The following is a 20,139-nucleotide window of genomic DNA, read 5'->3' as shown; positions in this document are numbered from 1 at the left end:
AAGATTCTCATGATTCTCATGATTTTTCTTATTTTTCAGTTAAAGGTCCCATGACATGAACATTTCACTTTATGAGGTTTTTAACATCCAGCCTGTCTATGGTCCCCTAGTGGCTAGAAATGGCAATAGGTGTAAACTGAGCCCTGGGTATCTTGCTCTGCCTTTGAGAAAATGAAAGCTCAGATGGGCCGATCTGGAATCTTGCTCCATATGAGGTCATAAGGAGCAAGGTTACCTTCCCTCTCTCTGCTTTGCCCGCCCAGAGAATTTGGCACACCCATGAGAGAGAGACATCATGGCTTTCAAACGAGCAAAGTGGCAATTGGTCAAGGCCAAACCCCCACACCTCCTCAATAGCTACAGACACAGAACTGGCACATCCTAAGGAAAGCTCATTGTAAGACTGGCTCTAGTGGCTGTAATTCTGCACCAAGGCTGAATTTCAGGAAAGAGACTTCAGTATAGATACAGTATTAGGGGACCACTAAGGTCTACATAAAAGCATCCAAAGAGCACCATGTCATGGGACCTTTAAAAGTGTTGCTACAGCATAAACCGTGCATGGTGGGACAATTTTCAGGACTGGCCCAGAACGCTGCAAGGACGTCAAACCCAAAAATTGACATACTTCTGCCACTAGGTGGTGCTAGCAGAAAAAACGCATTTTGCCAGAGTATCAAACATACCAAAATTTATTTTATTTGCAGATGAAATAAATATTTTCTGTTCTGGGGACAATTTACGCACCTTTTGGAGGTGATCACACCAGAAATTGATAAATTAAATCGGTGGCTTGATGTAAACAAATTGTCATTAAATGTTAGCAAAACAAAGATTATGTTATTGGAAAACAAGTAGAATTAACAAATCAACAACATATGTATAAAAAGAGTATAAGAAAATAAATTTCATGGTGTGATTTAGACTACAAAATCAGTTGGAAAGCTCACATACATTAAACCATGTCAAAACAAAACAGGCTAAGACCATAGCAATATTGAATAAATCAAGACATATTCTGGGCCATAAATCAAGCAATCAAAGTTCAATCATGTTCAAAGCAAGAAATAATTGACTTCTGGGAAATTTACAAAACATTTTTATGGCAAGGGTATAATCTGAGCAAAGAACTAAACTTTAAAAAGCTCAAAATAACGTTTAAAAAGTTGTATAAAAACACTTTAATAAAAGTATATGAGGATGAAGAGAGATGATTGTGAGAGTGGGTTATTTACGGATTGTACTGGGATGAGTGATTAGGGTGATGGGTTGTTGGTGCAAAATGTAAAAAATGTTTGGTAGGTGTTTAAAATTATATATATTTAATGTATATTTGTTATCTTGCTATGAATATATAATGATACAGACATATACAAAATATATAATATATACAGGAACTTATATACAGGAATTTAGAGTCAAATGAGGGGTAGGAAAATTAACAAGCTTCTGCTTCGTCCCGCTCCTTTTCGGACATATTGAACATATTGTTTGTAACACTTTATAGATATTGTTTTCCTTTTGGTGTGTGCTACACACTTAGTGTTTTTATATTTTTTTTTTTTTTTTGTTGAAACAAAGACTACAGAGACTGCGGTTTTTTTACAGTGTGTTCAGGGAACAGGCAGCTAGCAGATAGTTAGGAGATGTTTGCTGTATGTGACAAAAAATGTTGTAGCCTAAAACATGCGTAACTTCACTTAGAGCAGTGGTTCCCAACCTGTGGTCAGGGCACCCCTTAGGGGGGCGGCAAAGATCACAGGGGGGGCGCAAGTCTTTATCTGGTTTGAGGTTGAGGTAAAAAAAAAAATATTTGCACGTTGAACAAATTATGATGATACACTAGAATATATAATGTATACAAAAGTCGGTATAAAAACTATATTTTTTGTTCTCGCTTAAAATTGTAGGTAGTAAGCCAAACCTCTGGGACCTCTTAACTTGGGACCCTCGCTGTCATCAGGTCAGCTCCTAGCAGCAATCATCCTGTCTTTCCTGCCACCACGGCATCAATATTTTATGAATGAAACAAGTCTGAGAAACGTAAAAGTCCTGATAACTGTTCTGTATCAAAAAAGAAAGTAAGGCTCTATCTCGAGAGTTACCTCAACTTTGGTTTGTTTTTCTTAGACATAAGTAGGGGGGGCGCCAAGGTAAAAAGGTTGGGAACCACTGACTTAGAGCACCTTTAATATACACGTTCTAAATGGTTTTGAAGCTTAACAGTGGCGTAAACTGAATACTATTTACACGTATTGTGCCTTTATTTTGAAGTGTATTTTATTGATTAGTCAGTTTTGTTGTCAGTCAATGTTGTGTGTGGTGAATGGTTGAAAGTGAGGAAGTGAATGAGTGAGGGAGGGTTTTTTTTGGAAGAGGAACACGAGAACGAAGCGGACACGAGGGGAGAATGGAGAGAGAACAGCAAATCGAGAGGAGTAAAAGAAAAGACGGAGAGACATTGAGAGACATGAGTGGCGAGGACAGAGAGGTGGACACTATGGCACTTTACTTGTTTGGCAGCAGTTTGTGAAGAAAACTTTGTGCGAGTGTTCATGGCTGAAGCTGGAGCTTATGGCAGGGAGTGCTGATTCAGAGGACGACTGCGTGTTTCTGCTGAGGAGGACTCTGCTGTCGCTGGTGGATGGTTTTTCGTTCTTGTGTTGGAACTGTTTCTTGGACTGGCCGCTGACTGTAAGTTGGATTTCTGTGTGCTTGTTTCACCGTAGATAACGTTCTGACGGACGCTATGCAAGCGAGCTACTATCAGGCCTGCCACGTGTTTCCTTTTCTCTCCCTCTCAATGTGTGTGTGTGTGTGTGTGTGTGTGTGTGTGTGTGTGTGTGTGTGTGTGTGTGTGTGTGTGTGTGTGTGTGTGTGTATGCGTGCGTGGTACCACAGTAATTAGTAGGGTTTGACTAAGTTAGCTAGACATTGAAACTGCTGTAAGGGTGCGATTTGTGTTATATATATATATATATTTGTTTTGTTTTTTTGTTATTCAGTTTAAGTGCTGAATATTTGTAATTTTAAGTTGTCGTCCAGTAATATATAATAGTTTTTTTTGTTAAAGAGTTGTCTGGGGTCATTATCAGTACAGTACAATAGACTGCATGGGTAACAGTAGCGTGGTGTATATACTAACCTAAAATAGGTAAACCTTCATGGTAGCTCCCTTAAGGAAACAAACCCAAAACACCTCATCATTCCAGTCTAAAGTCAGTTATTGCAGCTTAGGCATTATATGGGGGTTGGGGTGTTACATTAAGATCTTTATAATTTTTCCTGCCATTTTTCATGTAATCTAAGTCTATGCATTACTTACATGGTTGTGTTTTAAAACAGAGTAATTAGACGCTAAAGGAATACTCTACAGCTAACCCTAACCCTTTGAGCATAAAAGAGGAATGTGTGTCTATGGCATCGTGTATGAGTTTCCATTAATTGAAGAAATAAATGTGTTGCTCCAGAGTGAACATCCATTTATTCTAAGAAGTTTAACATGTGTAATGCAACATGAGGCAGATAATAGCAGCAGAACGAGATACTGCAGCCTGTGCATGCCTTGACAGCAATATTATATTCTGTAAATAATATGGTATCAAGGACGGCTTTATGTCAACTGAAGTCAACTTTATAAATCAGAATGACTGAAAACTTCATAAAAACAAGTGTGGGAGATTTCTGGTAAACATATAAACTCTTGAATTCATATTGTGTATTGGATTGTGTATTGGATTTTTTAGATTCTTTTTTGGGCATTTTAGGCCTTTATTTTTATGAGACGGCTGAAGACAAGAAAGGGGGGAGAGAGGGGTAAGGACATGCAGCAAAGGGTCACAGGTCACACAGTTGAACCAGCGGCTGCTGCATCTAGGAGCAAACTTCTATATATGGGCGCACGCTCTACCAGGTGAACTACCCAGACACCCTTGTGTATTGCATTATAATAAAATTGTAATAAATGTTGTTGCCCATCGCATAAACAGTAACATTTACCTACCAACATCAGAAGTCCCTCCTCCTTGGTCAGCTATGATGCTGCTCATAGGAGCAGCTGCTGCTACTGGTCTGTTTGGCTCGCTGCTCGATGACTCCCCTTCCTCCTCTGCCTTTGGTGCCACCTTTCTTGTCTCCACCTCCTGACGACAGAATAGGAAAAAGGATGAGTGAAGTGATTTGACTGACATTTTGGAAATGTAAACTACAGCTGCTCACCTGAATGGGTGAAAGGAGACCAAGTGAGGGATTGCAGGGTACTTCCTGGTTTGCTCTGCTCTGCTCCTGACAGGTACATTCCACCACAGGCTTCCTTGACCCAGCTACTGCAGCTGACTCAGCCACTGATGCCTGAGATAAGCTCGAAGTTTCCCCAGTGTTGTGTGCAGCCTTAGCTGCCGCTCCAGCAACCTCTGCAGTCCCAGCTGTTGATGTTTCTGCCTGTGTTTGGAATACACTTTCTGCAGTTCCAGGTTGAGCCCCTGCAGGCTCAGTTTCAGGCTGAACACTGGAAGAGGAACCTGCCTCTGTTGTCCCAGTTCCAGTCCCAGCTCCAGTCTGCCCCTGTGGCTCTCCTTTTGAACGCTCGTTCCCCTGTAGAGATTCAGATGTAGCCGATCTTCTCGATAAGTCTGGGCTCTGCTGTGTCCTCATCTCCTGTTGCTCCCTGTATTGCTCTGCCATCTCCTCATCCTCATCGGAGTCTATGTGCAGCATGGCATTAAGCCGCGTGTCTGTTGGAAAGCTGGAGCGGAGTTTCGGTGAAGGCCCTGCCAGAGCTCGGTCCCCGGAGCTCCTGGGATCCTCGATGGCATCCAGGTAGTCGTTGAGTGACACTTGTCGATGGGTTTGGTTGCCCAGAGGCACAGAATGCAGATCCTCCTCTTCCATCTGCCCAGGCTCCCGCCACACGCTGTCATCGGCATAATAACAAGCACCGTTGACTAACAGGGAGCCCTCGTCAGGGCCTGTGGGAGAAGATCTGTATGCAACACGTGAGGAAGAGGAAGGGTGAGGAAGGTCTTCGTCGTCTGAGGGACTTCCGGGGTCACAATTTATTGTGCCACCTAAGATGGTTCCCACAGCGTCTGGGGAGGCTTCTGAGAGAAAGAGAGGATGGAGGACAGGGGATAAAAGAAGATTTGAGGATAAGCACAGAGCCCCTGGTGGTAATATGATAGAATACAAAGGGCCATTTTAAAGTAAGACTATTCTAAATAAAAGCGTGAAAGATAAAGAAGCTTTTAAGTAACATACAGATTTTACGTAATTTAATACAGTATTTAAAGCAACATTGTAGAACTAATTTACCTTAAAATAACTTTTTGATTAAAAGTAAAGTAATCCTATCAAAAGCACAAGGTACAGCTGCTCATATTCACGACAGCTGTGTATTGTGAATTGCACTCTGAAACTGTAGCAGTAACACAGCACAAAAAATACCACTGATACTGTGACGAGGGAGCGGGGAATGTGAACCCAAACGCAGAGGGAGGAAGGTAGGCAGAAGATGGTTGAACTCAGGGATTTTATTATAACAAAAACCGGCAGGCGAAACAAAGGCAGGAGTAAACTGACAAAAACACAAGGCACAGGGAAACAACACTAGTCACAGGGGCGAACACAAGACGAACCAACAAGAGACAAAGGGAACACAGAGGCTAAATACATGACGTGATGAACAAATGAGGGACAGGTGATACAGCAGGTGGAACACATCAGGGCGGGGCAGGACAATCAACAAAGGCGGGAAACAGAAAGCAAAGCTAGACATGACAAGACAGAAAACCAGACTATCAAAATAAAACAGGAAGCAGAACATAAACAGGGAAACATGAAATTGACTAAACACAGAAACTTGACACAACACTAAACACAAGGGAGAACAGAGAACACCAGAATTACCAAAATACACACAAGTGAGAATAACCAACAAAAACAGGAAACTTACAGAAAACTACCAAGAAGCAACAGAAATAGCACAAAACACAAGGCAAAATACAGAAACCATAACAGCATGCAAGGCGTAAACTCAGAAACCACAACAGATACAATGTTGCTTTAACTGTCAAACCAGCTAAATGCAAGAATAGGCTCATGTCACAAAAGTTGTGAAAATACCATATATGGTATTTAATACAACAAAAACTGCTGGAGGGACTGATAGTCAGTGTGTTACATGTATGTACAGGTATTGTATTGTACATTAATACTTTATTTTATTGTAAACAAAAGTATAAAAATATAATTAACATTTTCCCACCAGAGAATAATGTACACACACACACACCTTCATGTCCGGTGGAGGTGATATCCACCCCGAACAGAAGCTGCCCGCTCACATGGTCTGTAGGGAGACGACGACACAGGCTGTAGCTGACGGGCTGATCACTGAGTGTGCGCGTGCGTGCGCACGCGCACACACACACACACACACACACACACACACACACACACACACACACACACAAAATAATTTAATGACATCAATATCCAAATAAAAGAGTTAAAAGGTTTGCCATTCACATGCCATAAACTGTTAAGTCAGTGATTAAGTGGTGAAGTCAAATGAGCGTCCTCCTTCCCTCTTTCTTTCTCAGAACTTTTACTATTACTAATATTAACTCGTAGTAGTACTATTAAAAATAAGCAGGAGGTGCTGTTTAATAAAATACATTCATTTATCAACACCACTTTATTGTCAGTTGTGAGTCTATTTTAAAACTAAAGGTGCAGACATTTAGATGTGTAATAGATGTGCACCCAAAGTGAATCCTGCTATGTGTGCATTGACTCACTCAGTTGTTGGCCCCTCCAGAAGTCTCTGCACAGGGATGATCAGCTGACCAAGAAATCGCTTGATAATTGGTCGGCTCTTGGCAAACTTATCCTTAACCTCGATCTCCAACACGTCAGTCATCAGAGCCACAAAGGTGTATTTCTACAAGAAGATTAATAGTAAAAATATAGTTTTATTTCATTACTTGGCCATTTGGTACATATACAGTATAATGTATTTAGAAATAAATTTGATTTAAATGAAATTTAACCGGTTCCACTTGTGGTTGTGGGGGCAGAAAGAATCGTGCGGTGATCACGAAAGATGCTTCCCATTGAAATACGTTAGTTTAAAAAATCTTAAAAATATCGTGATGGTATCACAAACTAGATTTCTTTTTACGAACTGCCGCGTGACTGGGTTGTATATAGAGGTTTACTCCTCGCGGCAGTGGGCCCGGGTTCGACTCCAACCTGCGGCCGTTTGCTGCATGTCATTCCTCCTCTCTCTCCCCTTTCATTTCTTCAACTGTCCTGTCAATAAAGGCCTAAAAATTCCCCAAAAATAATCTTAAAGAAAAGAATCTGTAGTATATTTGCCATTATTGTTATTACTATTAACATTGTTTTCGGAATAAGCTTTTGGTTACCTCTATCTAGTTGGTTTGACAACCAGACAAAAGTTACATATAGCTGACACATTGTTTGTCAAGACATGATCAATAAAGCTCCAGGGACCTTGAGTGTCATCTCAACGTGTGTTAAAGCAGTCCTCCTTTCCATAGACTTTTTGTTCATGAAGTCCTTGCACCAGTACTCCAGATTGAAACTGTTTGGTTTGCATTCTTTCCAGTTTAATTGAATAAACCATTTGGCAAGTAAAAAAGCCAATGTAATAATATTTTGTAAAAATGTTTAATGGGCAGTAGACATTTTTACGTCTATTATACAAGTAGTCGGGCAAGGCTTAATGGCAATTCAAAGAGAACATGACAAGAAAAAGATTATCATCATTAGCATACCCTCTACCTAACAACTATACTAGCACAATTTGGGTTGTGTGTGATCAATTTAATTCAATGTACAATGTGTAATATAGGCTATGTAGAATCTTCAATTGTATCTTACACATTTTGATATTTTGGTGCCGTTTCTAAGTGCTGTATCCCATTGTGATGTACATATGGATGTACCAATATCTTGCTCCCATTTTGTATTTTTGAAAGTTTGATTATTGATGTCAGTTGTGGTGGAACATAATGGCCTGTACTTTGCTGAGACAGTGCCTTTCCTGCCAACAACTCCCATTAATTTGCCATCCAAGACTCTATTATTTCCTATATATATGCCTCTAAGCATAAGTGATTTCAAAACAGATTTTATTTGTAGGCAAGATTGAAATTCAAAGTCTTTCAGTCTAAATTGTGTTTTACCCTCCATAGGAGGCCAGAAAATAATTTTTAAACCAACTAGGAGGAAATTTAAGTGGTATAGAAGACAGTCAGACAAGTCAGTAGCAGATTCATTTTTATAACATCAGATCTACCCCATAGGGATAGAGGCAAGACTGTACATCTTATTATTTTTAGAAGGTCATGTGCATTTAGCTCAACCATTTTTTCCATGGGCAATGATGGAGACACATGGAGAGGCACGATTGGGAGGAATGGCCACCTTGATCTGAACCCGAGTGGTTGTTCGTTGTTGGACTTCTGCGCTAGTCATGGATTATCTATAACCAACACCATGTTCGAACATAGGGATGCTCATACGTGTACTTAGTACCAGAGCACCCAAGGCTTTGGTCAATGATCGATTTTATAATCATTTCATCTGATCTGAGGCCGTATTTTTTGGACATGCAGGTAAAGAGAGGGGCGGAGCAGTCAACCGATCACCATCTGGTGGTGAGTTGGGTCAGGGGGTGGGGGAAGACTCTGGACAGACCTGGTAAGCCCAAACGGGTAGTGCGGGTAAATTGGGAGCATCTGGAGGAGGCCCCTGTCCGACGGCAGAGCTTTTCGTGCATCCCTGTGGTGGCTGGGGCCATTGAACCAGAGTGGACAATGTTCAAAGTTTCCATTGCTGAAGCTGCGGTGGGGAGCAGTGTTCTTAGGGTCTTAGGTGCCTCAAGGGGCGGTAACCCACGAACACCATGGTGGACACCGGCGGTCAGGGAAGCCGTCCGACTGAAGAAGGAGTCTTTCCGGGATATGTTATCCCAGAGGACTCTGGAGACAGTTGCAGGGTACCGAAGGGCCCGAAGGGCTGCAGCCTCTGTCGTTATAGAGGCAAAGCAGCGAGTATGGGAGAAGTTTGGAGAAGAAATGGAGAAGGACTTTCGGTCGGCACCAAGGTGCTTCTGGAAAACCGTTTGCCACCTCAGGAGGGGGTAGCGGGGAACCATCCAAGCTGTGTACAGTAAGGATGGGACGCTGTTGATCTCAACTGAGGAGGTGATAGGGTGGTGGAAGGAGCACTTTGAGGAACTCCAAAATCCAAACAACTCCACAGTGGCAAAGCCCCAGGGATTGATGAGATCCGTCCAGATTGCTGAAAGCTCTGGGTGTGGAGGGGCTGTCTTGGATGACACGCCTTTTCAACATTGCGTGGAGGTCTGGGACAGTGCCAAAGGAGTGGCGGACCGGGGTGGTGGTTCCCCTGTTCAAAAAGGGGGACCAGAGGGTCTGTGCCAATTACAGGGGTATCACACTTTTCAGTCTCACCGGTAAAGTCTACTCCAAGGTGCTAGAAAGGAGGGTTTGGCCGATAGTCAAACCTCGGGTTGTAGAGGAACAACGCGGATTTCGTCCTGGTCGTGGAACAACCGTGGTGCCTTAATGAGCGGTATCTACCGGACAGAATAGCAACGTCGTAGCCTCATTTCGGTGCAGGTGTAAACACGGTTTAAAATGCTGACATTAATGCTGACTGTAAACGGTGTAAAGTGTGTCTGGATTTCATTGTAGAGGATTCCAACACCAGGATGTACAACAGTTGCTAAAGCTAAGACACAAAAAACATCACACTAAAAGTCACTGCTGTTGTCAACCTCGTGGTGCATTCACAGTTATTGTAAAATACCTTTTCTCATCTGTTTTTGTCATTTAACCACAATTTACTGGTGAAAGAAGTAATTATTGTTGAAAGTTAATTTCATTACAATTTTTATTAATAATTTAAATTCCCCTTTTTTGTGCTAATAAGGGGGAGAGAAACTTTCCAGGTGTTATGGTAGGAGGGGCAGTGCAACTACATGCTTTATGCGGATGATATATTACTTTTTGTGTACAAACCTAGCAGATCTATACCTTGTCTACTCAGGATCATTGACTCTTTCTCGAAATTTTCAGGTTATAGGGTATATTGGTCCAAGTCAAAAGTGTACCTTTAACAGCTCAGTGCCCTGTAATAGTCTTCCAATCAGGTGCATTTCAGTGGCCAAAGCAAGGTATCGTACAATACCGGTCAAAAGTTTTAGAACACCCCAATTGTTTTTGTTTTTTATTGAAATTTTAGCAGTTCAAGTCCAATGACTAGCTTGAAATGGTACAAAGGTAAGTGGTGAACTGCCTGAGGTTAAAAAAAAGTAAGGTTACCCAAAACTGAAAAATGATGTACATTACAGTATTTTACAAAAAGGCCTTTTTCAGGGAACAAGAAATGGGTAAACAATGTAAAGCTGTTCTGCAGCAATGGAGGTTGATCAAGTTGCTATGGACTGATGAATCAAAATTTGAAATCTTCGGTTCATCACGCAGGATTTTTGTACGCCGTCGAGTAGGTGAAAGGATGGTTCCTCAGTGTGTGACATCAACTGTCAAACATGGAGGAGGAAGCATGATGGTCTGGGGCTGTTTTGCTGATTCCAGGGTCGATGATTTGTACAGAGTGAAAGGCACCCTGAACCAAAACGGCTTACAGCATTTTGCAGCGCCAAGCAGTATCCTTTGGTATGCGCCTAGTTGGTCAGGGGTTCATCCTACAGCAAGATAATGACCCAAAACATAAGTCCAAGCTATGCCAGAACTACCTTAGGAAAAAAGAACAAGATGGTAAGCTTAAAAAAAACATGGAGTGGCCAGCACAGTCACCAGACTTAAACCCCATTGAGCTGGTTTGGGATGAACTGGACAGAAAAGTGAAAGCAAAGCAACCTACAAGTGCCACATATTTATGGGAACTTCTGCAACAGAGTTGGGAAGAACTTTCTGAAGAATATTTGATTTGCCACAAGTGTGTTCAGCTGGTATATCTGCCAAAGGGGGCTACTTTGATGAGTCAAATATTTAGAATACATTTTGGTTTATAAATTGATTCCATGATTTCTTTTTTAACTTAAATTGTTCATTTGTTCTATTCTTTCATTTCAGAGTACAATAAGACATTGAACTGCATGCATTTCAATAAAAACCTGGAAAAATTGGGGTGTTCTGAAACTTTTGACTGGTAGTGTATATCTGGGTATTTTACTCCCTACCCAGTTCAAAGACCCAGTTAAAGTTAATTTGAAGCCATTACTGAATAAATCTCTTGTGATGTAAAAAGATGGGCGACTCTCAATCTCTCAATACCAATCAAGGTTTGTGTTCCCTAGCTGAATTACATTATCCAATCTCCTCTGGAGGTCCCCCTCTCATATTTTAAATGGTTTGACAGGATAACAAAGACATTTATATAGAATGGTAAAACCCCCCGGCTACATTTTAATGAATTGCAAAGAAATTGATAGAGAAGGTTTGGATCTACCAAAAATGTTGTATTATTACTATGCTTTTAACTTAAGTCATCTGGCCCACTGATCACTTCCTTCTGAGAGAGCCCTGTCCTGGTATTGTATTTAGCCATCTGTTCATGCCCCATTATCGCCCTTACAAAGCCTGTCTATCAAACTGTATGGTGAGGCAAAAACACATCAGATAATCTCTCACTTAAATGTCGTTTGGACCAAAGTGGCCAGGCTGTTTGAACTGGATCCATATTCAAAAACCTTATCAAGTATTAGGCAAAATCCAAAGTTATGTATTGGTAGAGCTCCCCTCTTTTGGAGGAATTTGTTGGAAAAGGGAATTGTCACACTGGGGGATCTGTATCTCCGTAACATATTGAAATCCTTTGAGGATATGGATATGGTACAGCATTTCAGAATCCCTAGGTCTCAATTTTTCAGATGTTTGCAACTTTGCCATCTGTTAGTGGGGATTTTTGGACCCAGAACTACAGCCCCAATGGCACCAGAATGTTTAAATAAGATGTTGTTGAAATATGGAAAAGGTCATGAGGCTTCTGGGTATTATTCTATGCTTATGCAGAACCTGGGGGATTGAGCCTGGTCAGCCCTCAAGAAGACATGGGAAAGGGATATGAATATTATCCTGGATAATGAGAAGTGGGGCAGAATCTGTAGGAATATTGAAACTATGTCACGTGATGTGAGGGTGCGCCTCATCCAGATCAAGATTATGCATCGCTTCTATTGGACTCCCTCCACAATGTTTAGTCTTGGAATAAAAGACACACCAAATTGTTGGAAATGTAAGACAGAGGATGGCCAATTACTTCATGTCCTATGCTCGTGTGATAAGGTGTAGGAATTTTGGACTCGGTTACATAGTAACCTGTGTCAGATTGCAGGGACCCAGGTTCCATTTAGCCCAAGAGTGTCTGTTGTATGTGTCTATCTGTTATAGTAGATGGATCGATCCTAAGTGGATAAGCACATTAGAAGTTGGGTCCAAACTTGTTTAATGATAGCCAGACAGATTCTTTTAAGAGGATGGAGGAATGAAGGGGTGCTGTCGATTCAAGAGTGGGCTTGTAAGATGGCTAGGGTGGCAGCGCTTGAAAAGATGTCATACACACAGTTTGCCCGATTGGATGTCAACACTAGAAAATGGGTAAAGTTGAGTTGTCTGAAGGGCTCCTACGAAGCTTTGTGCTGTGGAGACATGTGTATGACAGGCTTATGGTGTTGTCGTTTATAGTTAGTCTATTTTGTTATTATTTTGTATAATGGCCTAACTTTGGAACGTTATTTAGGCCCCTTATCGACAAGCTAGCATGACATGGTTGGTATCAATGGATTCCTTAGATTGTCCAGTTTTACTCGCTTTACAACTGAGCCTGCTAAAAGAAAGTAGTGTCAGAAGGTATTGCCAACGCTAAATAAATGGGGCATTTGGCACCCTTGATTTTTGTCCACTAAAAGTTTTTTTTGTGCCACTGACAGGCTAAGATTGTTATTAGAAGTGTCTGACAACAGAGAAGCACGTGACCAGCGGCTGCTATGCTTTTGGGAAACTAAGCTCCTACGCTCGCTTGCAGTATTTCATTAAATAACCAGGTCTATTACTTTTTCTTCAACGCCAAATCGTTTTGTCTGTTGTCGCGGTGACTCTGTGAAGCACCTTCAGACACGAAAGAGCGGGTTTCGTTGTCGCCTGGGCTATCTACTCGTTTGGAGAAATTTGCTAGCATGTCTAGAAGCAGCTAAGTGTGCTTAAATCAGTGATATATAGCACAGTGAAGGAAGTGCTGGCCGAAATGAATGCCCCACAGCAACACATCAGGGGCAGAACTTGAGAAGCAGGAAAGCATGGTATGTGAACCGGAACAATCTGACTGCGTCACACTGCCTGAAGGGATACAATATGAGCTAGCAATGCACGCTGAACGCGACTCAGGCTTGTTCATCTGCCGCATTGCCCTGAGGTTGACCCGCAGGAGGAGACCGTTTGCCTGCACTGCAGCTGCAGAGAAGGGTGTTGTCTGGCTGGAATTAGAAAAAGAGGAAGAGACATGGACCATCCTGCCATGAAAGGAACCAGAGAGCGACTGTGGAACTTTGATTTGATACAGAGGGCTCTGTCACTGGAGGACTCAGCACCTGTGGACTAACGGTATTTGGGCCACTGTAACAAGTTTGACTGGAGGACGCTGTGTGTAATTTTTGAAACCAACCGTTGGAGGGACACCTAACCAGACCGTAAGGAATGATGAATGCTGGCTACTCAGTCTACAATCTAAATTTTTGAGGACACTTAAATCGGGTGGAAAAAAAATAACATGATGAATCCTGAGGATGCGCTATGTAAGTTTCGTAACTAAGCTTTAAAGGGACACTGAACCAGAATGAAAATACATGACAAATGCTAGCTAATCCTAAGGATGCTGTCTGTAAGTTTTGAAGCCGAGCTTTAAAGGGACACTTAACCAGACTGGAAATACATGATAAATGCTGGCTGGTCAGTTTACAGTTTGTTTGTTAACAATTATGCTAGACTGAAAGAACATGAGGGATAAGATCTGTTCAGTTCTTCACACAGTTTAGTCCAAAAATTGTTCGAAGGTGTTTATAATAGAATAAACACAATAGAGAAGCAACTACTATACACCTATAAGTGGCATTTGAACAGCCCAATTTGGCACAACATATACTTAAAGTTCCCATATAATGAAAAAAAACACTTTTTCTGGGTATTCTTTTGTGTCTCTGGTGCTTCCACATGCATAAAAAAATCCATCCATTCTGTTTTGAGTGAGATACGGTTTCTGAATGTGTCCTGCCTTCAGTCTATGGGTGAGCTGTTCAAAATCGACACGGCTTGGGACAAGCCGAAACGAGCTGGCTAACCGCAACCGTTAGCTCGTAGCGTTAGCATGCTCATTTAGAAGTCTCCCAGCTAATCCTGCCTTGTAACTGACCGAAGTAAGAGAAACAGCCTTTCTTTTACTGTCTATGGAGCTAGCTAGCTGACATGGTCTACATCTGAGCTACTGAGCATGTGCGAGTGCAATCAAAGATAGTACAGAAGAAGAAGAAGAAAAGAGGTCTCACTCTGTAGCTAAAACAGAGACCAGGTGAAAAGAGGATCTACAGCAGTGAGAGAGAGCTGTGCAGTACAACAAAAATATGGTGTTTTTTGAAAATCAAACCATGTAAACCTATTCTGGTACAACCTTAAAATACAATTATGAACCTGAAAATAAGCATAATATGGGCGCTTCAATGTCTGGTAACAAACCTTTTGTTTGTAACCAGTGGAGTGACAGAGGTATTTATACTGTTGACCAGCTATTCAATGAGGAAGGTATGTTAAGTTTTGAAAACCTGAGAGCTAGCTTTGAAATCCCTAGGACACCCTTCTTCCTTTATCTTCGCTTAAGATCAGCCATAAAATGTTATGGAGTACCATGGGGGAACAGTCTTGAGATGCACCCAATCTTTAAATGGCTTGTTAATTTTCCTGTGAGAGAATTAGTGTCCAGAATTTATGCTAAATTAATACAAGCATCCATAGGATAACTCCCAATAGTAAAGAAATGGGAGCAACAGCTGAGCGGGAACGTAATTAATTGGGAGACAGTTTGGGACAACATTTTCCACTGTTCCAAGAACCCAAATCACCAGCAGATCCACTTCAACATACAATCATGTGAAAAAATTAGGACACCCTATGAAAACATGTTTTGTAACATATTTAGACATATGGATATTTAATATAAATTTTAACAATACTGAGAGATTCAAGTAATATAACTAAACAAGTAAAACTGAAGAAAATACTTTTTAAAACTTTCTGTAAAACATAATTGCAGTGGTGGCCTAAAGGTTACAGAAGCGAGCTTGTGACCGGGAGGTCGTCTGTTCAATCCACAGGATAAAATCTGGGTGGGGGAAAGTGAAAGAGCAGCGCTTGTCCCCTCCCTCCCCCTCCCTCATCAGCAAGGCTCTTAACCCCAACTGCTCCAGTGGAGCTGCTCAGTAGCCAGCAGATCAGACTGTGGTTGTACTGGGCAGCTTCCAGGTATGAATGTGGAAATGTGTGAATGTGATCAGGGCGTTCCTGCAAAAGAGAGGCTGCCTCTCAGTGAACCTTCCCTGAATAAATAAAGGTTAAATAAAATAAAAAAAATAATAATAAAATAAACATGCAATTTCTGGTGAGAAATAAATTAGGACACCCCCACATTTTGTCCCACTTAAAATGGCTGAAATCACACACAGGTGTATCACATCAGGTGCACATGATTAGAACATTGTTACTCAGCATTTTGAAGGAGGCTTGCCCTATTTAAACCTCAGACATTCAGTTTGGTGTGTTCCTGACTGTTGACGTGAGAGTGAACACCATGGTGAGATCAAAAGACCTGTCTGAGGCCTTCAGAAAGAAGATTGTTGCAGCTTATGAGTCTGGTAAGGGATTTAAAAAGATCTCTAAAGAGTTTGAAATCAGCCATTCCACTGTCCGGAAAATAGTGTACAAGTGGAGGAAATTCAAAACAACTGCCAACATTCCCAGGTCTGGCCGTCCAAGCAAGTTCACCCCGAGAGCAGACCGCAAGATGCTAAAAGAAGTCTCCAAAACCCCTAAAATGTCATCACAGGACCTACAGCAGGCTCTGGCGACTGTTGATGTGAAAGTGCATGCCTCTACAATCAGAAGGAGACTGCACAAGTTTAATCTTCACGGGAGGTGTGCAAGGAGGAAACCTTTACTCTCCAAGAGAAACACTAAGGCCAGACTGAAGTTTGCCATAGAGAACGTAGACAAAGAATAGGAATAATGGAATAATGTTCTTTGGACAGATGAGTCTAAAATTGAATTATTTGGACACCAGAACAGAGGACATGTTTGGCGCACACCAAATACAGCGTTCTAGGAAAAGAACTTCATACCAACTGTGAAGCATGGAGGTGGTAGTTTCATGGTCTGGGGATGCTTTGCTGCAGCAGGACCTGGCCAGCTCACCATCATAGAATCCATCATGAATTCTACAGTGTATCAGAGGGTGCTTGAGCAACATGTGAGACCGTCTGTACGAAAATGTGTTGTCAGAAACTTTAAATAACAATCCGAGCCGGTCAATGGCAAAAATGATCACTTTTAACAGACAAAAATCAAGAGTGCCAATTGCCCCATTAGGTTACATTGCAGCTTGGTTCGCGCCGGCACTTCATTGTGATCTTGCTCAATACTGGACCAATTTCAAAGATTTTGGTCACATCAGTCTATTAGACACAAATGCATGGGGAAATGGGGTCCAGGTTGAAAAAAAACAAAATTACCCTTTAACATGCGCTAAGTTAACGCTGCTTCAATAGCTAAATGTTACAGAGCTGACTTTAACGTTAGCTAGCCCCTCTCTTATCTATTGCAGAGCGCTTGGGCATCCATGCAGGTTACAAATTTTGTATAACACAATGGCATGGTTAAACAGTCTAAAAAGGATCCACACAAATTGGTTAAGATTCACAAATATATTTCCATTGAAAAATGCAAAGTTGATGTACACATCATGATTGAGTGATAAATTAGAGGCACAGAGACAGATACACATTCACTATTAACACTTATTTCATTTCTTTTGGATGCCATGGTTTGTGCATTTCTATAGGGGGGTGTGTTTATGCTGACCTCCCCGTGCCACACAGGGTTGGTGGTGTTGGCTACGATGGAGGAGCGTCTCTCCTGGCCATGGTGAGTGAACTTGTGGAGGCCACTCCTCTTTCCGCGCTGAATGGACATCTTCAGGTAGGGGTCCGGGTTGAAGAACATGCCCTTCTTCAGACCCACTGCCCGAATGTCTGAAGTGGGAACACAAACATTCATAAGCATGGGTTTATTTTTTACTGGACCACAATTACACCACAATTCCACTGAATCAGTCCTCACACCTGATAAGGTGAAGCTGACTAGTTTTCGGCAGTGCTCAGTCCCTGTTTGTTCCTCCACTTGGCCTTCACTGCCCACCTGATGACAACCAATAGGAGAGCAGTATGAGTGGGAGAGAAGTCAAATAAAAATATCAGAGGGAAAAAGAGAGAGAAAGGCCTGAATAAAGGAGTAGAAACAGAAAATAAGAGATTATGGTGAAAGATTGGAGGTGTAGAAATGATCTGAGGGGGATGTAGATGGGACACACACACTGACATACCGGTACTCCAGGGTTCTTGACAGTGATGCAAGGTGTTATTGCTCTTAATGCTCCACTTACACCGTGATAGTATTTAAAGCAGATCTTAGTCTCTGCTGTGGAGAGAGAACACATACACAAATATTGACATATCAATGACATCAGTTTTTTTTTCTCTGACTTGACAAAGCTATTTTATATTCACTGAAGGACACTATACAACTTATGTGTAAACTGATCTTCAGCTGTAAAATCGGTGGAATTAGCAACACATAACTAACTAAGACAAACACAGTGCCCATGGTCTTGACTCACACTCCGTGAAGTAGGGTCCTTGCTCCAGTCTCCACACAATCTGTCCTCTCTGGGTGCCATTCACTCCACGATTCTTGGAGTCCCATACATTGGCCACACATGTCTCATCTGTGAAACACACATTTACATTCACAAGATGTTGATTTGTGTTGTGTCTTTTGCTTCAATTACACACTTGGCTTTACACAGATGCTTTTGTAAATTAGGTAACAGTTGTAAGACATTTAGTAAGGAAAAACAGCTATTGCTCGACTCACTTAAAGCCGCAGCATGTATGACACCTCAGCAATGACAGATTTATGTGAACAGAGTACAGAGAGTTGGTAGTTAGTTAGGAGTAAAAGTAGATTGAAGTTCTTGTCTGTACTACAACCCAACCTTTATTGCTTCATATTTTTCTTCTCCTGCCCCAGGAGCAATTCTAAGATCCGACCTTAAGAAGGGCTCAGCCCCTAAAGAGATTGTGACATGGATACAGTGCCTTGCAAAAATGTTAACCCCCCTGCTAAATCAGTAATTTCATTAGCCGATAATCTCTGAGCTAGCTACTTAACAAAAAGCTACTTTTTTTGACACTATTAACACTATGATGAAACTAAACCAGACACTTTATAAGTCCTAGTAATAATAACCAATTTAACACGATGTCCTATTTTATTTGCTTACATTTCAATTTGGGTTGTAATCTGCACCAATTCTTCTCCGGGGACTACCAATGTTAAACTTCACAAGCGCACTCTTGCTCTTCCTCTGACAGATTAGATAGACCGGGTGTTCTGTCCCCAGATATATTGAAAACTTGGTTTATTCAAAAACGTTTGATATAAATTAATCTGATGGGTTAAACTCAATGCTATTGTTAAATATATTTAGAAATAGTTTGCAGGGAACCTTTTATTTTGAAATTCATGGCACGTAGTGTTAACATTTCCGTAGCTAGTAATAGAAGAAGAAGTAAGCTAGAGAAAACATGGTGAATCTCCGAGTTGGATTATTGATTTTTCCCACGCCCACGACAGCATTGACTGTAAATTTGGTACTTCTTTCTCTCATTATTTAACCTGCATTCTTTATACAGCTGTAGAGTCAGTGAACTATGTTAATTCATTTGTCATTGAATTCATGTTATCTGTCGCGTTTGTATGCTAGCAATGCTATTCTGATGTTAATGCTAGCGTAATATGTGTGAATTTACGTTGTATGCTAGTAACACTATTCTGATGTTAATGTGGCCCGTAATGTGTGAATGGGCAGTTAACACATTGTTCACGTGTTGTTTATTAATAATTTAAGATAGCTTAGTAGTCTATAGCAGCTTGCTGTACAAGAGACTAAGTATCTGTCTTTTTCTTTCTGTTTAGTTTTCACTTGTCAATTTCACTTGCCTGAAGTCAATAAAAGGAGCAAGGCGCTCATCGTCCTGGCTCGTGAACTCGAGTTTGGCTTGCCGTTGAACTGTGTCAATGTACTAGAAGTGCATAACACATAGGGAGAACAGTACAGCAGGACTCAGCCAAAGACCCTTTGAACCTGTATTTGGTGTTTTTTGTCCCAAACGTCTCCTTCCAGGCAGCGCTTTAATGGTTATGTTTAGGGTTAAGGTTAGCTGCCTGGAAGGCGCTGTTGGATGCAAAAAACACCATCAAGCTCAATTTCCACTGCGATGCATCAACCAATGTGTCCCTGAGCAAGACACTTAAACCCTAGTTGCTCTAGAGGCCTCTGGCATATATAGCAATTGTAAGTCGCTTTGGATAAAAGCGTCAGCTAAATGACATGTAATGTAAAGACAAGTTTGCAACTCTAACTTGAAGCACCAAAATTGAATAAAAAAAAGTTTTTTACTATTGTAATTTTTAGGGGGGCTGAGATGAAATTTAGGGGCTTGAACCCCCTAAAAAGGGTCTAAAATCGGCCATGTCCTGCCCCCAGCTTCATGCATCTCTGAGGGCACGCATTGATTATTTTAATGGCTGTATGGTATAGAAAGAAATAAGAAACACATGACATGATCATTGCTTTACCCCTTTTTTTTTTTTTTTTTCTGAAACAAGGTATGAAAACCAATCACATATGCTGGTAATTTATCACCCAACCACACTTGTTTTGGGATTTATTTTTGCTGGAATG

At 41.3% G+C, this 20,139-nt stretch overlaps 1 protein-coding gene across 5 annotated transcripts in view; it reads right to left on the bottom strand.

Moving 5' to 3' along the window:
• hecw2b (HECT, C2 and WW domain containing E3 ubiquitin protein ligase 2b) overlaps positions 1-20,139 on the bottom strand; it is a 152,520-nt gene that overhangs the window by 83,262 nt on the left and 49,119 nt on the right. For 3 of the 5 annotated variants that reach the window (XM_028572175.1, XM_028572174.1, XM_028572176.1), the window contains 8 exons: positions 18,010-18,117; positions 17,716-17,810; positions 17,456-17,531; positions 17,196-17,365; positions 6,798-6,940; positions 6,290-6,390; positions 4,219-5,099; positions 4,004-4,142 (listed from right to left, as the gene is read on the bottom strand). In XM_028572175.1, the coding sequence (XP_028427976.1) occupies positions 4,004-4,142; positions 4,219-5,099; positions 6,290-6,390; positions 6,798-6,940; positions 17,196-17,365; positions 17,456-17,531; positions 17,716-17,810; positions 18,010-18,117 (1,713 nt within the window). The remainder of the gene's footprint in view (positions 1-4,003; positions 4,143-4,218; positions 5,100-6,289; positions 6,391-6,797; positions 6,941-17,195; positions 17,366-17,455; positions 17,532-17,715; positions 17,811-18,009; positions 18,118-20,139) is intronic. The other 2 variants (XM_028572177.1, XM_028572179.1) reach the window with 2 other exon arrangements.

This window comes from Perca flavescens, chromosome 24 (genome assembly GCF_004354835.1).
Source record: "Perca flavescens isolate YP-PL-M2 chromosome 24, PFLA_1.0, whole genome shotgun sequence".
In the NCBI taxonomy this organism is placed as follows: domain Eukaryota; kingdom Metazoa; phylum Chordata; class Actinopteri; order Perciformes; family Percidae; genus Perca; species Perca flavescens.
This window is presented reverse-complemented; position numbering and strand designations above follow the sequence as displayed.